Source organism: Epargyreus clarus, unplaced genomic scaffold (assembly GCF_041222505.1).
Source record: "Epargyreus clarus isolate Ecla_fem2 unplaced genomic scaffold, WU_Ecla_fem_2.2 ptg000019l, whole genome shotgun sequence".
Lineage (NCBI taxonomy): Eukaryota > Metazoa > Arthropoda > Insecta > Lepidoptera > Hesperiidae > Epargyreus > Epargyreus clarus.
This window is the reverse complement of record NW_027332227.1, coordinates 4,822,456-4,837,320: the sequence shown is the minus strand read 5'-3', so window position 1 is coordinate 4,837,320 and position 14,865 is coordinate 4,822,456. Positions and strand designations below refer to the sequence as shown.

Genomic DNA, 14,865 nt, shown 5'->3' with positions numbered 1-14,865 from the left:
AAAGAAAACCATTAATTCCATTTAATTATGTTTACACACGTAATTAATTTTAGGATCATTTTTGTTACGGCTGTCCATATCCATATCTGTAAAGAGTAAAATCGTATTAACGAAATGTATATTTTCATTGACCTTAACTTTATTAAGTTTACAAAACACACTTCAGAGCTTTTAATATCAAATAAAAATTATACCTTTCTTACACCTAATAAGAAGGTAAACTTTATTTCAAACTGCTAGTCCGCTCTGAAGTTGTTGCGAGCTGGTGTAGTCATACAATTTGCTATGGCGACGCGATTCATTTCTATATTCAAAGCGGACTAGCAGTTTGGCGCGGACTATACATAAGCATTATTATACTTTCCTGTGAATACCTATTCCGGATAAGTTATTGAACTATTAACTGGCAATAAAACGCGCCTACGCGTTCATTCAAAACCATCGTCATTCAGTCGTCGCCAAAGACGCGTTCTGATTTAACATTATTTTGTAGTTACAATCTTTCGTTTTTTGAAAAGTATATAATTTTATTTATAATAATTATTCAAGCAGTATAAATGAGGCAAAAGTAATAATTTATTTTACATTGAATTTTACATCATAAATATATTTTTCAAGGAAGAAACTACATTATTTTAAGTCTGTGAGTAATGTTCCCATTCTGCGAAAAATGGACGATAACGTCGGCAACCCCAGATTCAGTTTATGAACGGACGGACATACATAATTCCAATATGTCAGTCAAGCGACTGGGAAGTACAGATATTGCTTTAACGTTAACTTGTAGATAATTAGAGAATGGGGTGGTCTGAATGTTATTAAAACATTGGACAGTAATGCAATCGCGGAATTGTTTTATATTTGTGTTATTATTACCGTTAAACTTTTTAGTTGATGCCAACACGTACCTAGTAACAAATTTTGTTGTTATTTATTGTTCTTGATGCAAAGTTTAAATTATTCTAAAATGATCGTGTTGTTATAGTGTATCCTGGGTTGTGATATTGTGCGTGAAGATTATAATTTGTTGTAATGTAAATAAAAAATATTGTTTGCACGCGCATGCGGTTTCGTGGAAAACAGACAAAGGTTTTGTGTGGTTTGAAAATCAGCTGTGTGTGCGATGACTTAGTGATACCAAAAGTGTGTGTTTATAAGCGACAATGTTTAGTGAAATTGGATACATAGTGTTTCTACTTCTCGCCCTTCCATACATAGAAAGTGGTAAGTGTTCGCTTGTTCCTTTATTTACAATCGTGACGAATTTAGCTAATTAAAAACCTTGAGGATTTGTCATTGCATTGATTCAGCATTAGAGTGTCTTGAGTTAAATCATTGACATACATAAATTTTACTGAATAATCAATGGATTTATTATGTTTAAACTTATGTTTTCGAAGTATATCATTCAAGTTCTTAATTATTTTCGTATTGGTGCTAAGTACGTACTATATAATAATTTAAATAAATAAATAAGCGATTTACTGAGATTACCAAATATTATCACATAATATTACAACAAAAATATTGTATTTAATCTAGTATATCAATAACATAAAACTATTGATCTTACCCTCATAAACAATTTAATAAAAAATAACAAATATATAACAATGTGAATATAGCAAACATATCTAGATGATGCTACTTAAATAATAGCTTAATATTATGAAATTTCAATAGCAGTAATTCATAATTTGTTTCATAAAATATGAATGAAGGTATGTGAATACATTTTTAGGTAGTTGTAGCATAGTTTTTTGTGTAAACCAATTTATTCACTAATAAAACCACGCAATGGCAACATCCTATTTTTATTAATAATTTTTATTTTAAATAATTATTACATTTTTCCTACTGAGTCATGTCCCAATTGCTATGAAATTACTTGGTAATTATTTGTGATTTATTGACTTTGGGTAAATATGAGGATAATGAAGTTCACATGAATTACAAAGAAGGTATTGTTTTTGAAAAAGTATGACTGTATGTGCAATAATCATGTAATTACTTGTTGTTGGCTGCAAGTATGTAACTTTGCCATTTAGAAGGCTGTATTAACTTTCAGTATGATGTAGGCAAATTATTTCAAGTTCAATTTATATGTGTTAGTACAAAATAAGTAATAATAATGATATATCATAACAAATATCAATAATAAAAGAGAAGGAATATAAGAAAAATAATAAATAAAGAACACAGAAATAAATAGAAAGAAATTAAATTCAAGTAAATCAATAAGTAAGTAAGTAATAACTATGAATAACTAAAATTCCAAATAATATGATTTACCAAAAACAAATAATCACTTATTTAATCAAGGGTTATTTCCCTTGTTAATATATCAATTAATAACATTTTCCTCTTGTATCTTATTATGAAGTTGTTTTTGGTAAATTCAGCCAATGTTAATTACGTTTATTTTATTATTGATACACATATTTTCAGTCATACAGTCTTTATTGACAAGTAAAATAAATCTTTATAATCATAAAATTCTTCCAATAATGATTTTATAGAAATGAAAATAATTTACCTATATCACTGATAATAAGTTATAATTTAAATGAATATAAATAAAATTTTAAATTATATGGTTTAGGGTTTTGCCAAAATGGGTTAAATAGAACGAATTTAAAGAAGTACAGGAATTACATTTAAGGAAATACATTTACAGGAAATTTGCTTTGTCATAGTGGTTATAGGAATTTTATGGCATTATCTATATATTCTATCATATAATAAATAGGTGGCCATTTGAAATGTATATTTGTATTTTATTTTGTAGATACATTTTATATATTCTTGCTTTAGGTTTGTCAGCAATAGCCTAGTCTTAGTTGTCCAGTGCTGGCCGTTGGTCTCCTCTCAAAAGAAGAGCTGTTTAAGCCATAGTCCACCATGTTAGTGAAGTACTTATTGTCTTTATTGACCATTAATAATCAAAACATGCCGTAATAAATAAACAAAAATTTGCCTATATATTCTGTTATTAACATTTAGCTGTGTATTTTTGCAATACTTTCAGTAGATTTTGGTAAAGTAAAAAGTAATAAATAGTTATATTTTGTTGTGTGTATTTTCCTATCTTCTTCACTAGATCACAGTAGGAGAAGTCAGCTAAAAATAGGGCATAACAACAAAATTTGACAACATTACACATCAAAATGCATGGTCATTTAATCACCACCCCACCACATGTCCATGAATGAGTGACGATGTAAATGTCCACCCAGTGGTCAAAATTCAACCATAAGGAATAAATGTCTAATTTCTTTTTTAATATTGATAACATATGAGATCCTTGATATCTATTATATTAAACAAAAATATTAAATTGGTTGATAAACATGTGAAAAAATAGTACACCACAGAAAACCATTGTGTGTAAGATAAAAATGTAGTTAATCACATGCTACATTCAATTGTTAAAATTTCCTTGATAATGTAAAGATATTAAATGCAGATATTTCGTTCTTGTGCAAAACAATGTGATAGTGTGAACAAACAGATTAGTAAAGCACATATTTACCTAAACATCTATTTACATTCTTATCTTTATTTATTCTACAGTCTACCAGAGACAAGGTGATACATGTGTGATGTTTAAATAGATTTCTTTTATATACATGCATAATGAGATTTAAAATATACATATGGATGCTATTTTCTGAATATTTTAACCTAAATATTTACAAATAGTTACATGTAATTATGTGAACACTTATATTGATTAGTGAATATGTCAATACATTAGTACATACTTAACATTGTACATCACAAAAATATTGTTTCCACTTAACATTAATTTAATAAAATAAAAACTCAATCCTGATTATTAATATAATAATTTAACATTATTAATTGTACTACCGGGAGGCAGTGATTTGGACTCATTGTTTTATATTTAATTGTTTATATTTCCTTAAGTTTATTATTTATTTTTTGTTTAAATTATATTTTTTGTATATACTGTATATAGATTTATAATTTGTAAATAGTTAGATGTGTTATAAAAATAAATTAAAACTTAAGGATAACAAAATGCCTAATATTCAGATTAACTTTATTTTCAATCATACCTTACATAATTTAATTGCCTTAGAAACTAGTTCATATGAAAAATAATATAAATCCTACCAAATAATTACTTAGATATATAAAAAATTATATTAATTGGCGTTCATTTATCAGAATTGCATTCTCTCAAGAGGCTATACATTTAATATTTTTTGTCTGTGAATCTAACAAAAATGATTATTTATAATTATTTATGTTCTACTTTCACCCATGCCACAAGCAATACACTGTACTGCCAATGTTCATTTCTTCGACTAAGCGGCGCGGCAAACCGGTTTCCGAAACTGACTCACATCCTGACTGTATTCATCTAACTATATCCATACTAAGTTATTAACTGATACACTAGGTCATTTATGAACTGTTATTTTCGACCATCATCTTCTGATTAATGGACTCGAAATACAGCTATAATCTAATCAGTAAGTAGGTATCATTAATGGTTTGCGCTCAAAAATAAAAGGCCCCAATAAGATATCCAACCAATCTAATTACATCTAAAGAACTAATCAGTATGATACGTTATTCATGATCTGGTTACATAAATAAGAAGCCCCACTAAGATATGCAAGCATGCGAACTCATGATCGTAATAAAAATATCGTGATTGTTCAGTTAAACATAAAGGAAATATCCACTTTATGTATCTATTTGCATCCTTTGAGTTGCGCTTCCAACAGTCTATCAGTAACGAGGGGCTTATTATCCGACCTGCATCACTGATTTACTAAAGGATAAAAGCATATTCATATGGGTTTTTAGTTGCCTTTGTAAACATTGATTTTATTTTTATCTCTCGCAAGTTTTTTGTTACGTACTAGTTACAACTTAGCACGGCATATTTTCTACTTTAAAGTAGATTACTATTGTCACTGCTGTAACTTAATAAGCGTAATACAAAAGTACACGAAGCCTGGTAGTCCTACTTTAGCGTAAGTAGGTGTATACTGGTCATTATGTCGAGCACTGTTGTGATTTATTCCTGTCCCAGTTACCTACCAGCGGGATGTTGAGATCGAACAAAAAAGCGACATAGGTAGAAGTGCCGTTGGCAGTGTTTCGTTGTTCCCTTATTGTAAATCGCATTGGTAAGAGCGAGAGATCAACTCGAACCAACCAATCTGTACACTCGTAGACAATAGGCAATGTCAGTTCATCCGACAGTGCAAATTTTTCTTCGAGAATCGTCAACCGTGACAAATTTCGGCAAAAAGGCAATGGAGTGTCAGAGCTATAGTTTGTAGAAGTTTTCCCCTTTTTTCGGCATCTACTTTTTGTCGCCACTAAATTGTATTTAAACGAAGTCCTAGTTAGAAGGTTTTGTAACACTTTAAAGTAGGTTTTTATTGGTACTTTTACGTTTAAATTAGGTCTTTTTATGTAACAGAAATAACAAATGAGAGCAGCCCACGTAATATTAAATTATTATTCCAGTCCATGTATTTCTCTAATAATATAAAATCTTACTGAAGTCACTGAAACTGGCAATACTAGCCTAGTAATTGAAATGTGGAGGACCGAAGTAAAATACAAGGTACGCATCTTTGATTTTTTTTAAAAATAGAGAGACTAATACGAATACGAGGTCCAATGTATTCCTCGGTATGGACGACCTAAGTTAGGACTAATTCTCTCTGGGATTGACTTTACCATTGGCCATATCCATGGGTGACAGTCACCACTATATCAGGGGAACTTCCTGCTAGTTAGTTACTACAAACTTTAATATACGAACAAAGCATCCCTTTTAATATAAAGCCGTGGTGACCATAATAAGACACGACTCATAAAGTCGAGAAGTAATAATATCTTAACGTCACACAATATTTTTTTCAGATAACGTTACGTAAATGTTTGTAACTGTAGAGAGAATGATTTAAGCATCTTCGATTTTGTCGCTTGCCTAAGACAAAAACCTTTTATCTGTCAGTTAAATGTTTCTTGACGTCTCCTCGATGTTTTGTGGAGTATTTTTGTTCCTAAGAAATACAAGATGTTTAGGACTTAACATGACAAGTCACTGGAAGAATGATACTCAGAAACGTAACGCCCAATTTTCTTATTTGCGTTTCTTATTTAAAGGTTACGGGGCTGGATGATGACTAGCATTTTTTTCTTGTATACCATGTGGAAACTGCACAAACTAAGAGTAATAATGTCTGTAAGTGAAGATCCACTGGAAGAATCATATTGACAATTTGTCTCGCCTAATTTTTGTATTTGCGCTTCAATATATAGAAGGTCAGCACCACCAGTGTGATGACTGGCAATTGTTTCTTGTATAGCGTGTAGAGACCGCATAAAATACAGATTACAATTGATGTCTGTACTAAATGTAAACAAAGAAAACAAAGATGTTTTACAACCTTATTATCACAAAAGATGCGTTCCCTGAAACGGAACGGCAATTAACAAACAGATGGCCGGTGTCGTTGTGTTGGCTGATTGCGTAAATCCGTCGTTTGTCCGACCAGCGGGGAATAAGGCGTCCAGCCATCCATCTGCTCTACTTAACACAACGATGCCTACATTCGTTTGCCTGACAGCTATTGCTATACTCGATTTATGTTACGGTTCATTGCTTCGCTGTGTACCTCAGTCACTTATACCGTTTGCCATAAAAGTCGCCTGGGAAATGATGTACTGTACGTTTATACGTCTTCTCTTAAATTTATATATTAAAATATAAATAATTATTATTTGTTATAACTTTGGAGTAGCAAATGAACATGCAGTCGGCGAGATGATCGGCCCACTGCCGCCCGTAGACATTTATAATCAATCCCAGGAGCGTTTCTACCCCTGAGGACTACGTTGGAACGCCCCATTAAGTATCTGTCGCTGGCCGCACCCTTCAAAACCAGAACACAACAGCGCTTAACACTGTTGTTATACGTCAGACATAGGAAGGAAGGAGAAAAAGGAAGAATAATAATTATAAATAATATTTATTATATGAATAATGTTAAGTAATATAATAAATATAACTTCATAAGTTACTAGAGTATTTTAATACCATTAAAGTGTTTTATGACAGCAATAAAATGTGTTGATTGATATGAAATAAATGTAAAGCGAAATTGATTTAATGGTATGCAATATGCATATAGAATTTCAAAATGTCTATACAGCGTAATGTTCGATTGCTGTTAGCATTATGGACGGTCTAGGTGGTCGGGTCACAGGAAAGCTTCCTATTAATAAGGGCGATGTGTGGTCGCGGTTTGATCGGATGGGTATCTGGGGCAGTGGGTTCTGTACCTACTCATCCATACATCGACAGAATGGCATTGTTTTATTGTGTTCTTTGTACGCGATGTACGCAGTTGTCGAAATTCGATACGGGATACTGACCGCACCCTGTTTATCATCGATAAACCAAAATGGGACAATCCCACGACTCTCTCCTTAGAATGAGATAGAAATCAGACAACTGACTTACATAATATGAGGCGACAATTGAGAACACATCTGTGATCCACTTCAGGTATAACCCCTGTTTTATACGGTGGCTACTGGTGGCCATGGGAGCAGCACTAGCTATAAAAAATACGACGTTATAAGTTATAATTTTGAAATACGTAACGAAACAGAATACACAAACAATAGAGTCGTCCTTGTCTTTCATTTTACATCAAATAATAGTGTTGTGTAGTTAGTTTATTGTGTTCATTGTCAAGTTTTCGAAATTCGGTGCGGGAAGCTGACCGCACTCTGTAGGACAACCCGCATACTCTGATAGAGACGCTTCTGAAGTAACAAAGCCGAGCAAAGTGTGTATTATCGTAAAAATTGGTCAAGTGCAATTCAAACTCGCCTATCTCGTGGGAATTTAAGGAGTTTTGTAGAGGTTTTCTTACGAAGTATAACTAAGGCTCTATATTTTTCTTATCATCATCAACCCATTACTGTCCCACTGCTGGGCACGGGTCTCCTCTCATAATGAGAAGGATTAGGCCATAGTCCACCGTGCTGGCCAAGTGCGTATTGGTAGACTTCACATACCCTGGAGATTGTTTTCTTTTTTTATAAATCTCTCAGGTATGCAGGTTTCCTCACGATGTTTTCCTTCACCGTTTAAGCAAGTGATAATTAATTTCCAATGTAATACGCATATATATATTTTAAAAATCAGAGGTGCGTGCCTGGGATTTGAACCTCGGTCCCCTCGATCGAGAGGCCGCGTTTCTTAACCACTAGGCTATCACTGGTATCTATGTATTTTTCTTATATATTAATTAAACTATGTAATGTTATGTATGGTATGTAAATTGTATTCACATATTAACTTACTTTTTCTCTTATTCCCTAATTTGCTTTCAAAAAAATTAATATCCAAAATTGAATTATCTGATCTTGTGTAAGTAGCATGTTTCAAATTTTCTCATCCATTAACTAAAAATGCTTTGATATACGGATCAAGAAAATACTCCTTCATCCAGTAGTGTATGCAGTACGTACACTCGTTAAAAAGTCATAGTAGCCCTGTTGACCGCCATTCTTGGCCTCACCGTCCGGCGACCACATCCGACCACCAAAGACCTAATTTGCAACGCTCTACTTGTATTATTGTACCTCACAATAACGTATCTCTATAACAAAATAAACTCCATTCAGTATTATATTCAATTAGAAAAAGCAAAGAAGACTGACTTTGATGTACTAAATTGGATAAAATGTTTGCGTTTCTTCTCAATAAGTTCCGTGTAGATTTATTTTTCGATACATATTGATCAAATGGGGTCGGAGGCTTCGGCCTTTGTTATCAACGTCAGCCGTAGTTAAGCATGATTCATCTATTCATGCGAGGTAGTTGTGCGGTTGTATTGCGTTGCAGATTTTTAAGCTATTGCATAGCTTTTATCGCGGGCTTTGAGCGCGGCGACCGAATCGAGAAATTCCGTAACGAAAATAAGTAACACCTTTCAACAACTCGGTTGCCTGGAGACTTGATATCCAACTATCAAGTCTCCAAGCAACCGAGTTGTTGACTGTCAATAGAAAAATATGGATATAATTGAATAAAGTATTATTTTACATTCCTTATTATTTTATTTGATATTGGCGACGAGATGTCGAATGAACTAAAAAACAATAAGGAAATACGAGCCACATTACGTGGGTTAATGAAACGAACCGAAAATTACATTTCGGGAATAGAAAAAATTGACATTGAAGAAATAAATATACGACTGAATTCTTTACAAGAAAATTTGAACAAATTCTACGCGATTCAAGAAAAAATTGAATGGCTTACAGAAGAAGAAGAAAATTTAGAAGAGGAAATAAAATACAGGTACGAATTTGAAGAAATATATACAAAGCTAAAATTTAAATTTTTGAATGTACAAAAAGAAAATAATCGGCTAATACCTGAATGTTCTTTTATATCAGCAAGAGCGGAAGTTTATTTGATAAACTGTTAACTGTCAAGGCACGCTTGAGACGTACACCTAATACAAAAGAGTTATCACCTTATCAGTTAATGTTCGGCAGAGAGGTGAGAACACTAAGAACCTATATGCATGCCTTATTTAAGAAATCCGCCCCACTATCCAGATTACATTACAATGCACCGCCAACGCAGGAGTTCGGACAAGGTGATAAGGTACAAGTCTGCAGTTACACCAACCCAAGAGTTAAATGGGAGTTCGGAGTCGTCATCCGAAGATTAGGTAGACTCCATTATGAAGTCAGAACTGAAAATGGCATACTGGTGCGCCGTCACCTTGACCAAATGCTGCCAACGCCCCTGGTGGTGTAAGTGGAAATAGCGGTGGAGGACTGTTGGATATCAAGTCTCCAGGCAACCGAGTTGTTGACTGTCAATAGAAAAATATGGATATAATTGAATAAAGTATTATTTTACATTCCTTATTATTTTATTTGATAACCTTAATTCGTCAACTTGAACACAGATGGCAGTAATACACATTTTTTTATAATCCGTGCAGAAATCTTAAAATTGCGTGAAGTATATTTTATATTCCCATTATAAAATTCAAAATTATATTACCATATTATCCAAATAATATGTTTTATCAACATAAGCTATGTTGAATTCTGGATTGATAAAATAACGTAAAAGAGTGTTTGTTATTTTTAAACGTACAACTGACAGACTTGACAGCACAAAATCAAAACGCCATTATGATTTATGGTACAAATAATTTGTGTACAAAGTGTTTTAAATATGAATAAACAAAGTGCATTTATTAATGAAAAATGCGATGTACCTGTAACATTCGGCCAAATGTCACAGGCACGTCGCATTGATCCATTTATATTGCTGGTTGTTAATACTTTATGTCACTTATTAAATACTTTTCTATTTTATATTTTAGAATGTTCAGTCTTGCTTGGAGTTATGAAATGTCAGCTGATATTTGCAATGTCTTATATAATGGAGATATGATAAAATAGTGGATAAAGATGTATTAATGTAAATGTTGATGATTATGGAAGAATATATTGTATTTCTGGAATTCCTTCTGAGCGTTTTCATAGCATAAAAAATGCTATGCAATAGCTTTACCGCGGCAGTCTCCGAGTGCCACACGTAGTTTTTTTTGCTTACGTTATCTAGGCCGTGATGTGTTGCGTGACATTATACGCGACGATTATGAACGTAGGTCACTAAATATTTCGCGTCGGGACATGTGTTACGAGGTAGTCGTTATGAGCTTTTTATGTTATGCTACTTAGTGCTGAGTCCCCGTTTTTATGTTCGCTGTGTTGGTATCATTGATGTATCTATTTCTAGCTCAAAGTAAAAACTTTAATTGGTTCAATCTCGTTGTGTTAGGTATGTACATTTACGCGATAATAATATATATTTATTAACATGGGTCACCTAATGCATATGTATATGAGAATCACATTATTTATATAAAAAGCAAGCGAATATAGAATCCATATATTTATTCGTATGGGAATAAAAATCACAATAAGATGGAAAGAACATTATCAACGGAAACCACAATGCGGCCGGATTTGCGACAATGTACCCGAATTTGATAAAGCCTTTGTGTCTAGCATTTTTCTGTATTTCATTGGAGTTATATAAAAATATAATTGAATCACATGTGAGCAAGAGACACGGTTGACGCATCGGAGCAGTGCGCGCGGGCTGTGACGGTGACGGGTGCGTTCGTTGAACCGACGAGGTCACGACCATCGTGACGTGTGCCGCCTATAAACACTTTCCGCACACTCGCCAACAGATCCCACATCTATAGGACACCGCTAACTGAATCCCACCACGGCCACCAACACCACTCCGAATATATTTTTGGTATATAATATTGGAGTAGCAAACGAGAGTGCAGTCCATCCGATGGTCAGTGGTTACTGGCGCTCATCCGTAATCAATCCCAGATAAAATTAGATACCATGTATGAAACCAGAGGTCGGCCACAGATGCGTTGCTACCTATACGGATTAAGTTGGAACGCTTCAGATAAGCATGTCTCCCTTACCCCAACCTTCAAATCAGAACACAGCAGCGCTTAACAACACCACTATTAAGCAGACACAGTTGTGGCGTTAGTGTCCCCGGAGTGGAACCACAAGTGTGCTGCCACCTTAACATACAAGTTCTACACATACATACAAGTTTTACAGCCGAACCGAGCGTTTCCATCTTCCCGAACGAATTTATAGCTCCAACATGACAACTGCTGCACTATTCCGGGCACTCCAATGCCGAAAGCAGTGATCTGTAAAGAAACGCCATAAAAAGTTCATTGCACAAGAATATAGCCGCCATAACTCCTTAACGCTCGATCGAAAGGGATACGTCTAACCAAAATCTATGTTCGAATAGCCAGGCTTAGTGTATGATTTATACGGCTAAAGTTATATTCATAGATACTGGAAACATATTATGTTTAAAACCAGGTATAAAACACCTGTTACCTACCTATTCTTAATTGTAAATAGATAGGAAATGAAACGAGTATCATAAAATTATGGGTTGAAAAACAATGAAGAGTATTTTCATTGTATGAAATTGATTGCAAATAAATTGCGACGAATATATTTATTACAGGTTAAAAGGTTTCGGTCAGTTAATATGCGTGGTAATCATGTAAAATTGTAAATAACTACAGAAATAATTTAAGAGTAGATAATTGATATGTCATAATATCTGATTCAATACATTTATTAATTAATAAACAGCATCAACATAAATTTAATTACTCACTATATCATAATACCCGTACACGACGTAAGCCTCAGCGCAATAGTGAAATCACAACGACGCTACAATGTTTATATCTTATACTGTGATATTAGTGTATGAATTTTCATCATAGTTTATTATGTCTATCTTACGTAAATTCGCCTATGAAAGTTCCTTATATACCCGCTATTAGTTATATGCTCGTTTCTATGTATTTATTAAGACGTGATTTTTGGAATTAAATGAGAAAATCATTTTGATGCTGTAGTTTTAAAATAGATCCATGTTGTTTAATGTTTTATAGTTTTATTGTCTATATAAAACTTCATATCTGCTGAGCAGTTGGCTTTTTAGGTATAAACATGCCTCTGAAAATGTCTTCAAAATAAATCACAAACCTTAAGTACTTTTTACAATTAGGAAATACCAATACTCAATACAACTACCTTTAAAAATTATAAACGGGAACGCATACATACGAAACGGTTCTGCCGCGATTCGACGAGAGAATTATGAATAGCGATAGTAAAACGGATCCCCAAAATGGTTTCCGTGTACTAGAGCAAGATCACTACACCACTGTTGTTACTACTCATACCTTTCATCTCTACCTATAATGTCAAAAGTTCTGAGCCATTGTTACCGCTGAATACCACCGTGCGCAATCGAAAAATAAAAATAATTAACTATTTTAAAAAAAGCGATCTAATTATAACAAGGTTATTAGAATGGTATTTGTTAATTGTAGGTATTAGAATATATTCATTTATAATGTAAAAAGATTTAAAATGTACATATTGCATTTTAAAAATTAAATGAAAATACATAGTATTACGTTCCATTACTTTTTGGATTATGAGACATTAGAATCAAAGACACTGCAGGTGCCATAGTTGGACCCCACAAGGAAGTTATGAATAGTAATAGGCGAGAGGATTTTCGAAATAGCCACTATGTGCCGTGGAAATTGTCCCTTCTGTAATCCCTGAATAGAATATTGTGGAGAGGCATAGCGTACTTAAACCGGAGACTAACATTACGTATACAATTTTAGTTATGTCGATTGTCGTCAAAATATTCATAAAAAACATATAGAAAATTACTCTTCTAAAGTGAGACTTCAATTTTGTCGTAAAGGTTGGTAGTTACCTGGTTTAATCGACATACTGCTTAGCTGTTTCTGTACTAGCTATTTCTGCGTATTAATATGCCTGAGCCACGATTTTCTGGTCGACGCAATTTCGCATTTACCAGGAACTTATACCATCATAATGTCTCTCAAAGACTGACGTGCTTGGGAGAATAAATAACGAATTTAATATTCGCCTTCTAACCGATGCTTTGTGTTTTCCAATACAATTGTCTCTATATAGTCTCAAGGTTCTATTTATTTACATCAGCGATGAAGCATCAAGTCAATCAATCAAGCAGTCAAGGATTATTGGTTACAAAGCCTACATTTAAGTTTTAGAACTCAAGAATCGAGCTGAAGTTTTAAATATGCCTCGATGAGGTGATAAAACAATTTGTCTACGTAACTGAACATAATCGCGGTAATACATTGGTGATTACGTATTACCTTATCTCCGGGGTCGAGGTAAATTGGCTACCTGCGTGGTTGCGGTTGAAAAGAATCTGTTACGTTACGGGGCTGTTTGGCTCGAGGCGAGGTTCCAAGATAGGGATGCAAGGTGGCAAAATGGTCGATATAAATATCGATATTATTATCGAAGGTGTACATTTCAATATACCGACAATATCGAAAGTTCTAAAGCGATATATATCAATTCATCGTATTCATACTTTATAATCATTAAAGAAGGAGGAGCTTTATCGTCGACAAATTTTAAAGATTGTTATTTTTGAAGACCTAGGTGACTTTGCCGTATTGCTTACTACATTCAACATCTTATCTATATATCTTACATTCAACATCTTGGTTCATATTTTATTTTTTTCGTTATGAATATCATATTGTTTGGTTTCTTTGTCGGTATGTTGGGTTGGGTATTATCGAAATTTCAATATATCGTTGCATCCCTACTCCAAATCGCGTTACAGTACAGCCTTGGGAGTCGGCCGCGCTCCGCCGAGCGTGACGCGGCACACGCAGCAGCGCCAATATTATCTTGAATCTATTGTTCCCTCGATAGCTTAGCCTTATGTCGATATTTGCAGACTTTTCTTAGATTTGTTGCGTTGCTTTTAGGGTTTCCTTGTTCTATTTATGTAGCTTTTCCTCAGGTAAACGATTACCTGTAAGTTGTAATGTATGGAAACTTTAGCGACCTAACTTTTTATTTTTGTATTTGTATGCTTTTAAAAGTCGCTATTATCAAGTTGCTTTGAAATTAAATAAGTTTTCATGTGAAATTAAATTTCTTTAATTACTGACGACAAACTTCTTATTCGGAATGGTATTTAGTAAATCTAGCATCCGGTCTTAAATTTGACGTTTATAGTACCTAGTCATGTTTGCTTAACCAATTGTAAAATTAATATGCGGATTAACCTTGAATCATTCAGGTCGATGCTATATCGAACAAAGGAACTAAACATCCTTATTTAAATTATGTAAATTGTTACGTTTCTTTATGTAG

At 33.4% G+C, this 14,865-nt stretch overlaps 1 protein-coding gene across 1 annotated transcript in view; it reads left to right on the top strand.

Moving 5' to 3' along the window:
- Positions 1–673: 673 nt before the first annotated feature.
- kuz (zinc-dependent metalloprotease kuz) overlaps positions 674–14,865 on the top strand; it is an 83,404-nt gene continuing 69,212 nt past the window's right edge. Inside the window, exon 1 of the mRNA XM_073083586.1 lies at positions 674–1,224. Within this exon, the coding sequence (XP_072939687.1) occupies positions 1,164–1,224 (61 nt within the window). The 5' untranslated portion in view covers positions 674–1,163. The remainder of the gene's footprint in view (positions 1,225–14,865) is intronic.